The 17,494-nt window shown below is 44.3% G+C and overlaps 2 protein-coding genes across 5 annotated transcripts in view; both read right to left on the reverse strand.

The window, feature by feature from the left end:
* gng12a (guanine nucleotide binding protein (G protein), gamma 12a) overlaps positions 1-2,930 on the reverse strand; it is a 33,048-nt gene extending 30,118 nt beyond the window's left edge. The window contains exon 1 of the mRNA XM_032565996.1: positions 2,583-2,930. The gene's annotated coding sequence lies outside the window, so the exon portion shown is untranslated. The remainder of the gene's footprint in view (positions 1-2,582) is intronic.
* Positions 2,931-4,440: 1,510 nt separating this feature from the next.
* The window catches only part of wls (Wnt ligand secretion mediator), a 79,753-nt gene continuing 66,699 nt past the window's right edge, over positions 4,441-17,494 (reverse strand). For 2 of the 4 annotated variants that reach the window (XM_032566505.1, XM_032566501.1), the window contains exon 12: positions 4,441-5,275. In XM_032566505.1, coding sequence (XP_032422396.1) covers positions 5,166-5,275 — 110 coding nt within the window. In that variant the 3' untranslated portion in view covers positions 4,441-5,165. Of the gene's footprint in view, positions 5,276-6,070; positions 6,240-6,916; positions 7,001-8,362; positions 8,507-9,557; positions 9,622-9,716; positions 9,815-13,545; positions 13,715-16,555; positions 16,693-16,810; positions 16,973-17,494 lie in introns of all 4 variants that reach the window. The other 2 variants (XM_032566504.1, XM_032566500.1) reach the window with 2 other exon arrangements.

Raw genomic sequence — 17,494 nt, forward strand, 5'->3', positions numbered from 1 at the left:
AAAGTTTTTAATTATTTATCCACGTCTCGTTTTATGACACCACCTAATCCCGGCCTTTTAACCGGGGTGTGTAAACTTTCGAGAGCAGCTCTAACTCTTTGCTGAGCGCCGTTGTCTCTTCATGCTCTGTTGGATGAGTGTGAGAAACACGCAAGGAAAACATCATGAATCTCTAATTCAGCGAAGGAAGCAGTGAAATCAGTGAGGGACGTCCTGCCTCACCGATCTGTGCACAGACGGCATTCCAGAGCCGGCGCTATGAGGAAACAGATCCCGGCTGCTGAGACGGCTCCTGGCGTCGCCTCTCTTCTCTTTTCAGAACCTGTCCGCAGAGCTGCTGAGCGAGTCGAGCAGCATTCTGGCGCAGACTGAGAAAATGCGAGGTGTCCCTGGGTTTGTGAGTCAAACTGAAATTCAGAGTCAATCACGAGCCACATCTGCTTCCTGCATCGAGCAGGACGGTGTTTACATCATGATCCATTTCCATGAGCCGCATCAGCCCTGTCGTCGCGATGAACTCGCTCGTTCAACGCTTTCAATGCAGCCGGAGTAAAAACACCAGGACGTCTGGTCCAATACAGAAAAGTCTGACTTCTAATCAGAGCATGAGCAGAATTCATCCCAAAAAGCAAAGCAACTACAAGGGGATGCACCGATGTGAAGATCTGGGTCAATATTATCAATGTCCAATATTAATATTGCTGCTATGGCCAATAACCGATATTTGCTTCTTTGTTATTGTCATGTAAACAAATCAAATACAGGCGTTAAGATTGAGTGAATATACACAGAAAGAAAACTAAATGTGTGAAAGAAGAAAACAGTCAAGTGTAGTCCATTTGGTGTTTGTTGGTGCTTGTTGATATGTTAGAGGGAGAAGAAGAAGAAGAAAATAATGATAATAAAAGAAAAATAATAAAGCATTACATAATAAAGGAAAAATTATTATAGAGTTTATATAATATTTAAATGACCACATCATTGACGTTGCCTCCTCTGCTTCAGTTAAACACCCCAAAAATCCTCCAGACAAAAACGCCACATGACCAACCTCCCACACTCCCAAAACACAAAGAGCAAAAAGATGGAAATAAATATTAACGTCAGCACATTTTTAACATGTCGGATACCGACGTTGATACCGATATATTTTGCATCAGTAACAACGATGCCACTATGTTCCTGGCTGCAGGCTGCTTGTTATAAGCTGTTCATTTCTTGAAAATAAAACCCGAGGAAAAGATGTGCAGCGATTGCAGTTTTCCAGCCGATCACCGATATAAGCCTGCCGCAATAAGAAATGTATCAACTAACAGCATAATTTATTAAAATCAGGCTGATTATTTCCATTCTGACGATGAATATGGATTATGATGTTTAGAGACATCATAATCCATTTTACTTCTGGTTCTGGTTGTAAGTGGAGATTTTTCCTGTATTATCTATTGTGTTTTGGTTATTGTGTTTTATTCTGAATGTTTAAAATATCTTCCAGTTCCAGTGTTAAATGTTCTGAACAAAATTAAAGTTTATTGTATTTTGGAGAGGGTGAACTTGCTTTATTATGCTGTTTTCAATTTATTACTCATAAATGGTGTCAAAACACAAATATTACTGTTATTATCGCAATAATTACTCAAACAATTCGTAATCCAGCTAAATTTGTCATCATGACAGGCCAACGCCTGATCTTTAAAAAGCCTGATCTGCCGTTTCCGATTTGGGCCGATTCCAATTGTTTGTTTTTTTTTGTATGAAAATTCAGAAAATATAGCAAATTTGCTAAGTTAATCACAGTGGAGTGATTATTAACCGTAGAAGTGACTTGGTGGGCGGGTCTGTCAGAGCCCTCTCTAAAAGGGACTGGGGGTGACTTTCAGACCTTTGTGGAGGTAGATTAGATGAACTGGCCAATCCCTGATCTCCTAACATTAAGGAAATATATCGGTGCACCCCAACAGAGGACATTCAAAAAGGGAATGGAGCTGATCCTGGGCCTGAGATGGGCCACTAGGGGCTGATGGGTATGTAGAGGAGGCTTTGATGGAGCTGAATGGGATACTAATCAGTTGGCCTTATCAATGGTTGGTCTGTATTCTGTCCTCCTAATGACCAGGAGGGGGTGTGTGTGTGTGTATGAACAGAGATGTTGATGACCCACATGTAAACATCTCCTCCTTCTTCTCCTCTTCATCCCAGCAGCGCTGATAGAAACCATCATCCTTAGCCTGGCTGATTAATCTACACCAGCGCAGCTGCTCTAGAATAATCTATTTGCTTTTCAAAAGGACTCCCTCTGTTGTGAAGGTAGGTGGAGCCTGTGGGGGGGAGAGGAGCAAAAAGGCCCACAGTGCTGAGGAGACCTGTTGAAGAGCCCACTGGTGAAAGCAGTGAGTCACGGTTTACTATGGAGAGCCAGCAGCTGCGTGGAAACTGGCACCAAACTGTCCGCCCAGACACACTCAGAGTCAATATGTAGACGGGGACAGTAAATAACGTCTCCGCACTCAACACCAACTGTTGCTTCTACTCAAAGCGGGCGGCTGTCAATGAGAGCCGACACCGACACACGTCAGTCTTACCTGCCCGGTGCAGCGTGGAGTCAGGTCAGACAGGTTCCCGGTGACCGACTGGAGCCGAGCCGTGTCCGTGGGGAAGCTGGGAGGAGACCGTTCCCTCTCGGTGCTGTGTGTCAGCGCTTGCTCTGTGAACTCACCGCGGATAAAACCACCTGTTCTCTGCCGAGACGCCCCACAGCTTCACTTTCCTCGCACAGCCTCCGTGGGTGTTTAAACCGCGGCTACTTTCTCGTGGCGTGTCAGAGCGAGTGGTCAGCCCACTGTTTGCTTTCCTTTTTTCCTCCTTCACTTGGACGAAAACTGCCGAATGTTGTCGGGAGGACAGAGAGGCGGACCAACCCGAAACACAGGACTCGGCGACTTTGAAGTTAGCGTCTGGTTTGTAGTTTCGGTAAAGGGCAGTTTCACCTAGTTTAAGGAATTTGGAGGAGGAAAAAACTTAGTCCTACTTAAACAGTTGGAAAACATTTGTTGTCTCTGTAGAAATCAGTCATGACAAACATAAACATGCAAATTAACATGGAAATTAATAGAAAAGAATATGAAAGCATAACCCAATTTTAAATTTCTTGTTGCTTGTGATAGATTTGTTATGAATTTTGCCTCTGCATCACAGAAGACCCAGGCTCAGAGACACACAGAGGCCATTAGCCCAACATCCATGCCATTGGACGACTGTTGGAGGAAGCCAGAGTACCATGAGAGAAGCCACTGGGGTAACATACAAACTCGTCTGTGTGGTGGCAAGTTGACTTTTAGTAAGAAGGTCCTTGGTTTGCATACCAACCAGCCGATGCTGTTTCTACTTGGAGTTTGCATGTTCTCCTCTCTGGGTACTCTTGCTTCCTCCCCAAAAACATGACATGTCAGGTTAATTGGCCTTTCTAAATTCTCTGATCTGTGTGGCCCCTAGAGGTGAGCACTAGGTCCCTTACAAATCTGCAAGGACATGCAGTAAAGACGATGGACAGATGAACTCCATTTACACCCAGTGCGTACTGTAAGGAAACACTGAGCTGTGTCTATGTGCAGTATTGTGGGAGTAAAAAAAACCGAAATGCCCTTTTCTGCGTTTTTGAAAATGGAACAAATATTATACTGATCAAACTGAAGAACCTGTATTTAATTTATAACTGTTCTTCTCCCTATAAAGTTGTACGGCTTTTAGACCTGGAACGTTCAAAGTTTAGTCGAGAGTCTAATCTGTAAAACCACTCAAGTGCGTAAGTGAAAGTTATGAATCAGATACCAACTTCAGCAGCAAGCGGTGGTTCACAGAATCAAGTTACCTACTGCTGCAGCGAGGGATGTGTGGAACTTCCGGAAGTTTACGAAAACATGTCAATTTTGACTGAAAAAAATCAGCATAAATACGGATTAAAGACTTTTTATACCAAATAATAACCCGGACGCTTCCTGTCAGTAATATATATGCAATTACAGCGAAAAAACTAATATTTTATGAAACTTTATTAGTACAATCTCCAGTATCGCTTGCTTCCAATTTATCTGCCGTGTTTTTTTTAACCTAATGTCAAAACTCTGACCTCAAACATCACTGATAAATAACTACTACCCAAAAAATGTTTGCCACTTTAGTTGCCATCCCTCTGAAGCAGGTACGTTTTCGCAAAAAGTTCATTTATTTTTAAGAATCCCTTCCGGTTTGAGTGCCTGTTCTACTTTGAGCCACAAGAGGGCGTTATCTTCCTGCTTTCTAATCAGAATAATTCTGTTCCAAGATCCTCTCGTTTGCAACTCATTTCAGTCTATCTTTATTCGTTTTCCCTTATTTTCCAAATAAGTGTTTGTTCTTACTTACATTAGTGGTTAAAGAAAAAAACTGCTCAGAACACAGAAGTATATAGAGTAAAAGTATTTTATTTAAATAAGCATACAAAAGGGGAAAAAACTAAACTAAATACAGAATGTATAAGGCTACAGTTTACTTCCCAAACACTCAAAGCTTGGTGCTACAGTTTGTGAAGCTGAAAATAAGCACTCTTATAAAAAAAAAAACTAATATGGATATCTACATTGTAACACAATGAATGCATAATGATTTAGCAATGTAGCAAATGATTTGTGTACATTTCCCCCAGTGATTAAAGAAACCCAGAATAATAGTACCAGCAGCTTGTCACCCACCTGCTGTGTGAGCCTGGATAAAAAGGAGAACACGGTAAAGCAGGACAGTCGGCTGAAATGTCTTCACTGCGCTCTTCTCAGTCAGTTTAAAAACCAGAGTGTGACAGCTGCTACACACAACATCCAGCTAAAGCAGCTTTTCAGTACCCAGTTTTATGGAAAAGACATTGTGCAACATTTACAAACACAACAGTCTACATATGCGTATAATATAAAAAGTGACAGTGAAATAAGAGGGACCGGCATGAAGGTTACATGGACGACTATGGAAACATGGCGCCATCTAAACAGGTTTAATGTTTACTGATGGGAGTGAGCAACCGCTTGTCTAGTGGAGTGTTGACGCTATGGGGGGGGGGGGGGGGGGGGGGGGGCGATGGGTGGGAGGTGTGTATGAGAGTAGTGGAGAGTAGACAGGCGTCAGGGACAGAGTGTAAACTATTCCTGGGCCTCTTTCCCAGTCATTTTGTAGATCTCAGTGGGCCCATCAACATGGGTGATGGTGGTGGTCAGCTGGATGTCTTCTCCGCTGGTGGCTCCACCGTCACCTATACATACACACACACACACACACAAATCATCAGAACCAAAATATCCAACCATCACATGTTGGTCCTGACGGGGAAGCAGCACCTTGCAGACGTCTTTGTAGCCCTCAAAACTTTGCACATTTTGGGATTTTAGGTTGTATTTATGCAGTGGGGAAAAACGATGCATGTATTCCAAGTCCAACAGTGAATCTGTGGCTTGAAAATTTAAAAGATTTGGGATATCAGCCGGTAGAACCCCCTGGCCCAGACACACACGCCCCAACACTCACAGTAAAACATGCCTCTATAAAGTATTTGGGTTGCAGGCTCTTCCATATGAAACTGCTGTGGTGGATTTCCACCAGCATAAACACTTCCAGCTCTCTCAAACATGAGCAGAATCTGGAAAGGGCGCCCCCTCCCATCAGGTGACACTTGATAGACTTCAGGGAACGCTTAAAAAACTTCAGAGCTTCTTGTTTTTTTTCTCGTCTCCGACAAGAGATGGATGGTTTTCATTGCTTCCTGGTACCGCTCTCCTCCCCCTCACCTCACCGTTTTTCCTCTCTCCCTGGAAGCGAGCCCAGAGTCCAATAGAACCACCATCTCAGGCCAACGGCAGCCTTCATTTCCCCTGGGAATCTGGATCCCTCTCAGTCACCACTAGCTCTCCCCCCCAAACTAAATCTCTAGATGAATCCACAGCTTTAGCAGACAGGCTGGACTCTTGCTCCATAAGAGAGCAAAGTGAGAGTGACAGAGGACTTAAAGACAAATTAAAGCTCTCAGAAAAGCCAGTAGAAACACAGTTACCAGCAATGCACTGACCACTTGACTGCTCGTTTCCGTAGCATTTGTGTGAAGGCGCATAGAGGAACATGATGGCAAAGACGTACAGGTTCCACATCCCATAGATGCCGGTGAAGAAGGCACTGTTGACCTGCACCGTGCGGTCACCCCAGTGCCAGTGGCCCTCGTTCACCTGGAATCAGACACACATCACTGTAGACCCGGCTCCAGAGGAGGGCTTTGATTTAATATGAATACACAAATGGCTATGTATGTAGCCTTACAAGTAAAATAACAATGTTTATTAGAAAAAAAAATAACTTTAATGATGTAAACAGTGACATGTAGAAAATGCTGAGTAATTATGCTCAGATTTATAAAAACATGAGCTCATACTTTGCAGAAATCTAAGAAGCTGAGGTTTCCAGTCTGCAGGGACATTGTTTCATTTTATAACATAATCAAGGAATTATGTTCACTTCAGTTGTCATAAAAAAGTTACAAATGTCAAATATGATTTAAATTAGGAAATAAGATTTAATGCCTTGAAATTGGGCCTCTCTCTTTAAAAGCTCCTGCTCTTGCTGAAACTCCGCCTTCAGGAAGTCGTCCCAACATGGCTCCTCTATTAACAATGTTTTTATCAGCTCTGCACTGAGAAGTAGCTCCTATAATGAGCTCAGCAGATTCTCACTTGCATTAGCAGATGTTTGCTAGTCTGGATCTGGATCTGCTGAGTCGTTGCCAGATCAGCGGATACTTTTTAGAGCGAGGAAGAAGTCTTCTGACGTGAAACTATTGCACACATGGTTTCTGTCAGGCTTCTTCACACGAGTCAAAAACCCAGAGGCGTCCAATCAAAAGGCTGACCTGGCTGATGATGAAGAAGATGATGGTCATGGCCGCACAGGTCAGCGTGACCAGCATGAGGAACTTAAACCTGAAGATCAGACCCTAAAAATGGGGGGAGAAATAAGTGACAGGATTTAGAAACACAGAGATCATCAACTTGCGTTCCAAAATGGGAGGAGTTTATGTTGAATGCAAATATTCAATATGAACAATTTCAATAAATTTTGATCATCCAAATCTACTGACTGGTGTTAGTTTCATGAGACCAGCTGATGCCAGGAACATTATTATCCTTCAAGTTAATCAGTTTGAGTTTATTTTACAATTCAATTTTGAAGACAATATAATCTACATGTACTGTTTTGTAAAATGCTTACTGGATTTTATTTAAAAATGAAATAATGTAATCAATACTGATCAGGTAGAAAGTGTTTTCTTTTTCCCAAAGATTGTCTCTACCTGTATTTTATGAAATACAAGTTTTAATTGATGTAGTAGTTTTGAATCCAAAAGAACAACGTAACAATTTTATCCCATTTGTGCATCAAAACGTGTATCCCTAACCTTTGCCTAATTTTAATTAAAATAAAAAAAATAATAATAATAAAAAAATAAAAATTGCATCCCAGCAGACCCTGTTGGCTGATGTGTGAATAGAGGGAGTTCTTAGGACTCATCCATCCATCCATCCATTTTCTGTTCACCCTTGTCCCTAATGGGGTCGGGAGGGTTGCTGGTGCCTATCTGCAGCTACGTTCCAGGCGAGAGGCGGGGTTCACCCTGGACAGGTCGCCAGTCTGTCGCAGGGCAACACAGAGACATACAGGACAAACAACCATGCACACACACACTCACACCTAGGGAGAATTTAGAGAGACCAATTAATCTAACAGTCATGTTTTTGGACTGTGGGAGGAAGCCGGAGAACCCGGAGAGAACCCACGCATGCACAGGGAGAACATGCAAAGTCCATGCAGAAATACCCCGGCCGGGAATCGAACCCAGGACCTTCTTGCTGCAAGGCAACAGTGCTACCAACTGCGCCACTGTGCAGCCCTCTTAGGATTCATGCACTTCATTTTTCGTTTTCATTGTTTATGCTTCCGGTCCCCAGAAATTTTCTAGAAGAATCTTGGAAATCGTTTTTCTAGAAAATTTCTAATTAATCTAAACATTTCAGGGGGTGAGGGGTTCTAGCAAATTTTTTACTTTTCACATTCATACTTGCTAAGTTTTTTCTAAAAAGAAATTCTGACATCAATCTCAAAATTTTAATGAGTTTTTTTTTGGAGGGAATTCGCAACATGCCTAATACACCGAAATTGAAATTGACAGGTGAGGCTGTCAATCTGCCAGAAAACTACAATCGGTGCACCCCAAGTTTCCCAAAACCGCTTAAAGATATAGAAATGTTAGTGTATGTGTGTGTTTATCTATTAAACAAATCAGAAAAACCAAACACACCTCATAATGCAGGCGTCTGGCCTTGGGCATGGCAGGCAGTGAAGTCCTTTTACCACTGATGTTACGGAAGACTTGGAACACCATGAAGCAGAGGAACAGGAAGTAGAGACAGGCACAGATTCCTGCCACAATTATGAAGGACATCTGAGGACGTACTGGTCAAGGAAGATGAAGAATACAGCACTCACATTTAAAATATTCTTATTGTCCCGCTAATGTTTAAACTGGCCTGTCTGTCATGAGAAACGATACATGGATTACCATATTTTTCGGACTATAAGGCGCACATAAAATTCCTATATTTGCAACAACAAAAAAAATCGGCAATGCGCCTTATATTCCGGTCCGCCTTGTGTATGAAGAGTGTACCGTATGGGAATAGAGCAGCTGCGAAACAATTCAACATTAATGAACCAATGGTACGGAAGTGGAGGAAACAAGAAGATGACCTGCGTCAAGCAAAGAAAACGCAGAAGAGTTTCCGAGGGAACAAAGCAAGATGGCCAAGCAACAGCAATGAGACTGAATCGGATGATGACGAGAGGGATCCAGGCTCGCTTGATGCCGCTATCGCCCAACTGTTAAATTCCGACACCGAAGACGAGGAATTTGATGGATTCGTAGAAGATGAATGATTGAAAAAGTGAGTGTACTTTTTTGTGTAATAATAATTATTGTTAATGATTTGAATAAAGTCTGACCTATCCGACTACCGTATTTTGTTTCGCTTTATGCACCTTATAATCCGGTGCATCTTATATATGAAAATAGAGCCATTCACTGATACTGCGTCTTATAATCCGGTGCGCCTTGTAGTCCGAAAAATACGGCAATTATTTCAGAGGGGTGAATAGAAGAACTGAGGCCAAAATGCCTTCAAGTCATGAGGACTCAAAATAAATAAATAAATAAAAATCGATAATATATAATCATATCTGCAAGCTGGACTAAAACAGCAAAGCTCACATATATGCATCATAATGAGTCTCTATGCAATGCCTAACCATGTGGTACCCCTGAATTATTCCTTATGATAATCTGGATTGATTCAGTATCTTGTGGTGGTCGATTCTGGTAATTGATGCAAGAAGCAAGAACATCTTTTTTTTTTTAGTTTCTGAACTAAAACCGCTTACGCTTTTTAATTTTCTTTTTTCCTCTAATGGTTCTGCTCCACCGGGTTCAAAAAGGATACGGCCAACTCCGTCCCTACGTCTGAAGCCCAGATGCTGTAGAAGGGATTTGTTAGCTGGACACCTCTAGAGACACAAAAAGAGTGACAGTCTTGTTAATAGAAAAGTCTGTTAATAGAAAACGTCTTTTCTTTTCTTCTTTATTACACTTTGCATCTCACCTCTCACACATGTCAAAGATAAAAAGGCAGAAGGAACCAAACACAATCGGGCCGACTTGCTTCCAGTAGACTGAAAAACGGTTTCTCTCCGTCTGGTCCTGAGAGAGAGGCAAGAGAAACACAAAGGCAATCACACCAGGGGGGAAAAAAACACATCTGTTCACAAAATGTGACATAAAACTACTTCACTGAAAGTTAAAGTGTATGTTGCAGCTTCATTAACTTCGAATTTGTAACTAAGCTTCAAGAAAACCGACAGATTTTGTCATATTCTTTTTCTAAAAGTAATCTTTAAACTGCCTTTCCTTGGGCTGTCACCTTATCGTGGTGGAGGGGTTTGAGTGCCCCAATGATCCTAGGAGCTATGCTGTCTGGGGCTTCATGCCCCTGGTAGGGTCACCCAAGGCAGACAGGTCCTAGGTGAGGGACCAGACAAAGCGCAGCCCGAAGACCCCAATGATGAACGGCACCATTGGACTTTGTGTTCCCTCGCCCGGACGCGGGTCACCGGGGCCCCACTCTGGAGTCAGGCCTGGAGGGGGGGCACGACGGCGAGCGTCTGGTAGCCAGGCTTTTTCCCATGGAGCCTGGCCGGGCTTAGCCCGAAGAGGAAACATGGGCCCACCACCCGTGAGAGGGGCCAAAGGGGTCGCGTGCATTGTGTGATGGGTGGCGGCCGAGGCAGGGGACCCTGGCGGTCCGGTCCTCGGTTGTAGAAGTGGGCTCTTGGGACGTGGAATGTCACCTCTGTGGTGGGGAAGGAGCTGGAGCTAGTGTTTGAAGTCGAGAGGTTCCGGCTAGAAATAGTCGGTCTCACCTCGACGCATGGCTCTGGTTCTGGAACCAGTCTCCTTGAGAGGGGCTGGACATACTTCCACTCTGGAGTTGCCCAAGGTGAGAGGCATCGGGCAGGAGTGGGCATACTTGTTGCTCCCCATCTCGGCGCCTGTACGTTGGGGTTTACCCCGGTGAACGAGAGGGTAGCCTCCCTCCGCCTATGGGTGGGGAGAAGGGTCCTGACTGTCGTTTGTGCTTACGGGCCGAACGACAGTTCAGATTACCCACCCTTTTTGGAGTCCTTAGAGGGGGTACTGGAGAGTGCTCCTCCTGGGGACTCCCTTGTTCTGCTGGGGGACTTCAACGTTCAAGTGGGCAATGACAGTGAGACCTGGAGGGGGATGGTTGGGAGGAACGGCCCCCCCCCCCGATCTGAACTCGAGCGGTGTTCTGTTGTTGGACTTCTGTGCTCGTCATGGATTGTCCATAACGAACACCATGTTCAAGCATAAGGGTGTCCATATGTGAACTTGGCACCAGGACACCCTAGGCTGCAGTTCGATGATCGACTTTGTCATCGTTTCATCGGATCTGCGGCCGTATGTCAGCTGTGCACTGACCACTACCTGGTGGTGAGTTGGCTCCGATGGTGGGGGAGGAAGCCGGTCAGACCTGGCAGGCCCAAACGTGTTGTGAGGGTCTGCTGGGAACGTCTGGCGGAATCCCCTGTGAGACGGAGCTTTAACTCCCATCTCCGGCAAAACTTCGAACACGTCCCGGAGGTGGGGGACATGGAGTCTGAGTGGACCATGTTCCATGCCTCCATTGTCGAGGCGGCCGATCAGAGCTGTGGCCGCAAGGTTGTCGTGCCTGTCGCGGCGGCAAACCTCGAACCCGTTGGTGGACACCTTCGGTGAGGGATGCCGTCAGGCTGAAGAAGGAGTCCTATCGGGCCTTTTAGGCCTGTGGGACTCCGGAAGCAGCTGATGGGTACCGGCGGGTGAAGCGGCATGCGGCTCGGGTGGTTGCTGAGGCAAAAACTCGGGTGTGGGAGGAGTTTGGAGAGGCCATGGAGAAAAACTTCCGCACGGCTTCGAGGCGATTCTGGTCCACCATCCGGCGTCTCAGAGGGAGGAAGCAGTACGGCACCAACACTGTTTATAGTGGGGATGGTGTGCTGCTGACCTCTACTCGGGACGTTGTGGGCCGGTGGGCAGAGTACTTTGAAGACCTCCTCAATCCCACCAACATGCCTTCCATTGAGGAAGCTAAGCCTGGGGACTCTGGGTTGGGCTCTCCAATCTCTGGTTAAAAAGCTCCTCCGTGGCAAGGCCCCGGGGGTGGATGAGATCCGCCCGGAGTTCCTTAAGGTTCTGCATGTTGTAGGGTTGTGTTGGCTGACGAGACTCTGCAATATCGCATGGACATCGGGGGCAGTTCCCCTGGATTGGCAGACTGGGGTGGTGGTCCCCCTGTTCAAAAAGGGGGACCGGAGGGTGTGCTCCAATTATAGAGGGGTCACACTCTGAAGCCTCCCTGGCAAGGTCTATTCAGGGGTCCTGGAGAGGAGGGTCCGTCGGATAGTCGAACCTCGGATTCAGGAAGAGCAGTGTGGTTTTCGTCCTGGTCGTGGAACACTGGACCAGCTCTACACCCTCGGCAGGGTCCTGGAGGTGCATGGGAGTTCGCCCAACCGGTCTACATGTGTTTTGTGGAAGGCGTTCAACCGTGTCCCTCGGGGAGCCCTGTGGGGGGTTCTCAGGGAGTATGGGGTACCGGGCCCTTTGATACGGGCTATCAGGTCCCTGTATGACCAGTGTCAGAGTCTGGTCCGCATTGCCGGCAGTAAGTCGGGCTCGTTTCCAGTGAGAGTTGGACTCCACCAGGGCTGCCCTTTGTCACCGATTCTGTTCATTACTTTTATGGACAGAATTTCTAGGTGCAGCCAAGGTGTTGAGGAGATCCGTTTTGGTGGCCTTAGGATCTCATCTCCGCTTTTTGCGGACGATGTGGTCCTTTTGGCTTCATCAGGTCGTGATCTGCAGCTCTCGCTGGAGCGGTTCGCAGCCGAGTGTGAAGCGGCCGGGATGAGGATCAGTGCCTCCAAATCCGAGGCCATGGTCTTGAGCCGGAAAAGGGTAGAGTGCCTTCTCCGGGTCGGGGGGGTGTCCTGCCCCAAGTGGAGGAGTTCAAGTATCTCGGGATCTTGTTCACAAATGAGGGAAGAAGGGAGCGGGAGATCGACAGGCGGATTGGCGCAGCGTCTGCCGTCAAGCGGGCGCTGTACCGGTCTGTCGTGGTGAAGAGAGAGCTGAGCCAAAAAGCGAAGCTCTCGATTTACCGGTCGATCTACGTTCCCACCCTCATCTATGCTCATGAGCTTTGGGTCATGACCGAAAGAACGAGATCGCGGAGACAAGCGGTCAAAATGGGTTTTCTCCGTAGGGTGTCTGGGCTCTCCCTTAGAGATAGGATGAGGAGCTCAGTCATCCGGGAGGGACTCAGAGTAGAGCCACTGCTCCTTCACATCGAGAGGAGCCAGTTGAGGTGGCTCGGGCATCTGGTCAGGATGCCTCCTGGACACCTCCCTGGTGAGGTGTTCCGGGCACGTCCCACCGGGAGGAGGCCCCGGGGAAGACCCAGGACACGCTGGAGGGACTCTGTCTCTCGGCTGGCCTGGGAACGCCTTGGGATTCCCCCGGAAGAGCTGGAAGAAGTGGCTGGGGAGAGGCCCATAAATATTCATATCTAATTAAAGATATATTTACTTTGATTTTTTTTTTTTCATTTTCTGTCAGGGTGACTTTGAGCTAAGATGGGAAGGGGGGGGGGGTAGATTTGTTTGTCTTTTTTAGTTTTATTGTTCAATTTTTTACTGTTGGAAAAAAAAGGGCTGAAACTGCTGGATTGGAATTTTATAATTTTTCTTTTTGCGCAAAGTTTTGTCAGTATTGTATTGAGTCTATTGATTAGTATGTGTGCATAGTGAGATGTGTATTGTATACCTTTTTCCCTTCCTTTGACTAATAAAAGCATTTAACAGAGACTGTACCATGAGATGTTCACCACAGAAGATGATCCAGAAGGATAGCAGCATGGAGTAGAAGATTCCCTGTCGGATGTCTCCGAAGAGAAGCATCCAGGTCCAGTTGAAGCCCACAGAGAACCACTCCACTGGGATGTTGATGAACGTCATGGAGATGCCCAGAGCAAAGATCACCCTGGGAAAACATGAATACAATTTAAAGCAGCAAATAAAAAAACTTTTACAAGATGGCTTTTCCCTGGCAACTGAATGTCAGCTACTCAAGGGAATGAAGCTGCTGGCACTTGATTCTCATCTTTATGATGGTTCATATTTCAGCAGGAAGCCGAGCTGGACAGCAGGTTTATTAAAGAACAAACCGCACCAAGCCAGGCTGCTGGAAGGCATGAAGAGGGAGCTCGGAAAATATTTACTTTCTCACAGATTTACTTTGTTTATACTGTTTTGTCAAACATAAATGTTTCAGATCAACCAAATACTAATATCAAACAATAGAATCAGGATATACTTTAATAATCCTCAGAAGGGAAATTGATATTCTAAGTAATTTAGACATATTAATATATCCCCCCTCACATCACTCTGCTAACAGAAGCCTCTACATTCAGTATCTTCATTTGGTGATTGAGAGAAAAACGAGTCCATAGCAGACAGACATTTAGAAAAAGATAAAAACAACTCGAAGGTCCTTATTAGTGAGCAGGCAAGTCTCAGCATGCAATGTGGAAATGACAGGGCAGCGATGTGAGCAGAAAACATGGCGGTAGAATGAAACATGCAGGTACAAGCTTCTCTTAGCAGGCCCTGATGGAAAGAAACATCAAGGTAAAGTCTGCTGGATGACAAGTTTTCCCTGAAGTTATTGCGATAAACAATAAATATTGTTGTACTGAGAACATTTTCAACTAAAAGAACACATTCTCAAAGATCAGTAAACATTAAATTCTAATAAACATCCAACACTGGAACTGGAAGACATTTTAAATATCCAAAATAAATTCATTCTGAATGAAACATTGTTCCTGAATAGAATTGCGATCCTAAAAATTGGAATTAAAAGACACTGAAAGGTTCACATCTCTAATAATCATCATCATTCCAGGGCCTTTATGTATCGATCCTAACTACAAAAATTTGGCATTTTAATGCAGTTTATGTAGTTTCATCACATAGTGAGTCTTTTTAACCCAAAGCTTCCCTCACTTAGAGGGAATCCGAGGTTTATGCTGATGCCTTAGAGGCTAAGCATGGCAGGAACCTCGAGTGAAGCTTTTATAACATGAAAAAATCATATACTATCCACAAATAGGGCAAGGCGAGTCACACTTCTTAAGAGCTTGCTTGTCATCTGGGAATAAGAGCGCTGAGCTGGAAAAGACAAGTGGGATGGAGAGAGACTGTGTGCACATGGATCCATGTGTGTGTGTGGGCTGCATTTGCTTTCTGGTAAGCCGGTGTGTGTGTGTGTTGCATGTGCAGCATGCATCTGTTGAGTGCTGGAGGATTTTGTAGCATGTTTCACACTTGGCCGGCTGCTTCCTGCGGCGCAGACCGCTGCCTCTGTACTGATCCGTGGTCCCGACACAGCAGGAGGTTACACAAACACCGGGCCCCTGGACGGATTCACACTGCAACCAGCGTGGCACTTACACTACCTGTTCCCAACAAGTCCAACTAATTTTGGGATTTTACGAGGGATTCTAGTAATGTGAGCATTTGAATGGCATTTCTAAAGAAAGACAGAGACACATTTTAAAGGCCGCTGTTCCAGGTGTTGAATGTTTGCTGTTCTGGTTTAATGCAGCAAAATTTACACTGCAGGTGATTAAACTCACCAATGATGCAAAGAGGAGATCTGAGTTTATGCTGCTGCCAACAGCATGAACTGGCTTCATGCTGTTAGTGTCAGAAAAGGGGTCCTCCAAAGGGATTCATACCCTTCAGACAGTTATTTTTGATTTTAAAGATTTATTTTTTAAAAGTTGAACATGTCAAACATCATACAACTACTTCAGATAAATAAAAGAGTTATAGTTTAAAGGGGCAGAATTATGTGTATAGCATTGTGCTATAAAAATGGCACAATGAAGTCGTTATAAAAATGCTGTATAAATGTCAAATATGACTTAAAAGAAATTTGACTTTGTAGTTTAATGCTTTGAAGTTGGGCCTCTGACTCTTTAACACCTCCAGCTCTTTCTGAAACTCCGCCTTCAGGAAGTCATCACACTTCTCCTCATATACCCTTTAACAACGTCTTTAGAAGCGTTGCACTGAGAAGTATCTCCTATAATGAGCTCAGCTGGTGTGCAGTTCCACCAGATGTTTGCTAATTGATGCCAGCTAGTCTAAAGGAGCAGAATGGGGGAATCATGGGGAACAGCTGCTCTGCGAATCAGAAGCTCTGAATCTTGGAAACTGCAGCTCAGAGGAGGAGCTGCTTCTCAGAGGCGGGGCTAAATCAACCCAGGTGTTTTGTACAGCTGAATGGTTGCCATGACGACAAAAGTATTTCTCAAATATCCAATGGAAGAATCAAAGCAACACTGCAGTTATGTTTTTGATGAGAAAACAACATTTTACATAATAATGCCCCTTTAAACTAAACTCTTCAATCATTATGAAAATTGTTATATTTTGCTGATGTTGAATAAAATATTTGTATAAATTCTCAAAATCTTATTTATAAGATTTTGAGAATTTAAATGACAATCCTCTCATTTATAATAATAATACATTTTATTTGTGAGCACCTTTCTAAACACCCTAGGACACTTTACAACATTAAAAACACAAATTAAGCAGCAAAAAAATTAAATAAAAACATTTTTAAAAAGCAGCATTTTAGATATTGCTTTTGTAAAGAATAAGCAATGAAAAAAGAAAGGAACATTTTGCAACCACATGACCACTTTGCTCAGAGGAAGCATGGGAGAGCCTTTACTCTGGATTCCCTCTCTAAAGGACAATAAATTATATTTCTATTCTTTTGTAACTGCGGAAATAAGTGGCTTACTTTTCCAGGAGAACGGGCGGTCTGGTCATGAGGGTGATCCGCCTCCAGTACCAGATCATGATGATGAGGATGCTGGGTGTGAGGAAAGTCTTCATGGCGAACCAAACCTGAGTAAAGCCTCCGTTCTGATGGATGCTCTTGAGAAAATAAAATCCGTCAGTCATGTAGTGTTCTTTTCAGCTGTGAATGGTCTCCAACGCCAACACACACAGTCACCGCTATTTGATCTAAAAAACACAGCAGAGGAAAGCTTACCACGAGACGAATGTCTCTTATCTCCCCGATCCCATTGTTGACCGTCTTCCTGTCTTTGACCGGCAGGCGGATGTTGATGAGGTAGTATTTGTGAGCCACGCTGCCCACCTCCATGAACGGCAGGGGGTCGCATCCGTAGTAACGACCCTCGTTCTCAGTGGTCTGGAAACACAAAGGCAGCTGCAGGTTGGAAACACTTTCATCACTGGCTGCCACAAAAATGCATTTGCTTAATGGAATCAAGGAAATTTTTTTGGGGAAAAAAAAAAGTTTTGTGCTAGGATGAGGTGATTTTCCATTTAAATCAAAATTGAAACATGAAGAGTTTTGCACACAATTGTAATAAAACACAATGAAAGATTGATCTTACTGTAAAAAATGTATTTGTTCTAAACCAAGGCATACAAAACAGTAGAGAATCAACATGATGTGATGCTTATGTAATTGTATTATTTATAATACAGAACAAATAAACACAATAAAGGGACCAAAGTGCTGCACAGGTAACAAGAACTGTGTGTATGTAATAGATTAGTAAGGAAGGATGATGCCAGACAATTTAATGATTTTAAAAACCAAAAGTTAAATCTTTACCTCTTAAAGCAATCCCAGCTAGAAAATTACATGTAAAGTTCATGTCAGCGGTCTCAGAATGAGCTGTATTCCACGTGCTGTAACATTGCA

The sequence above is a fragment of the Xiphophorus hellerii genome, chromosome 6 (assembly GCF_003331165.1).
Source record: "Xiphophorus hellerii strain 12219 chromosome 6, Xiphophorus_hellerii-4.1, whole genome shotgun sequence".
Taxonomy (NCBI): Eukaryota; Metazoa; Chordata; class Actinopteri; order Cyprinodontiformes; family Poeciliidae; genus Xiphophorus; species Xiphophorus hellerii.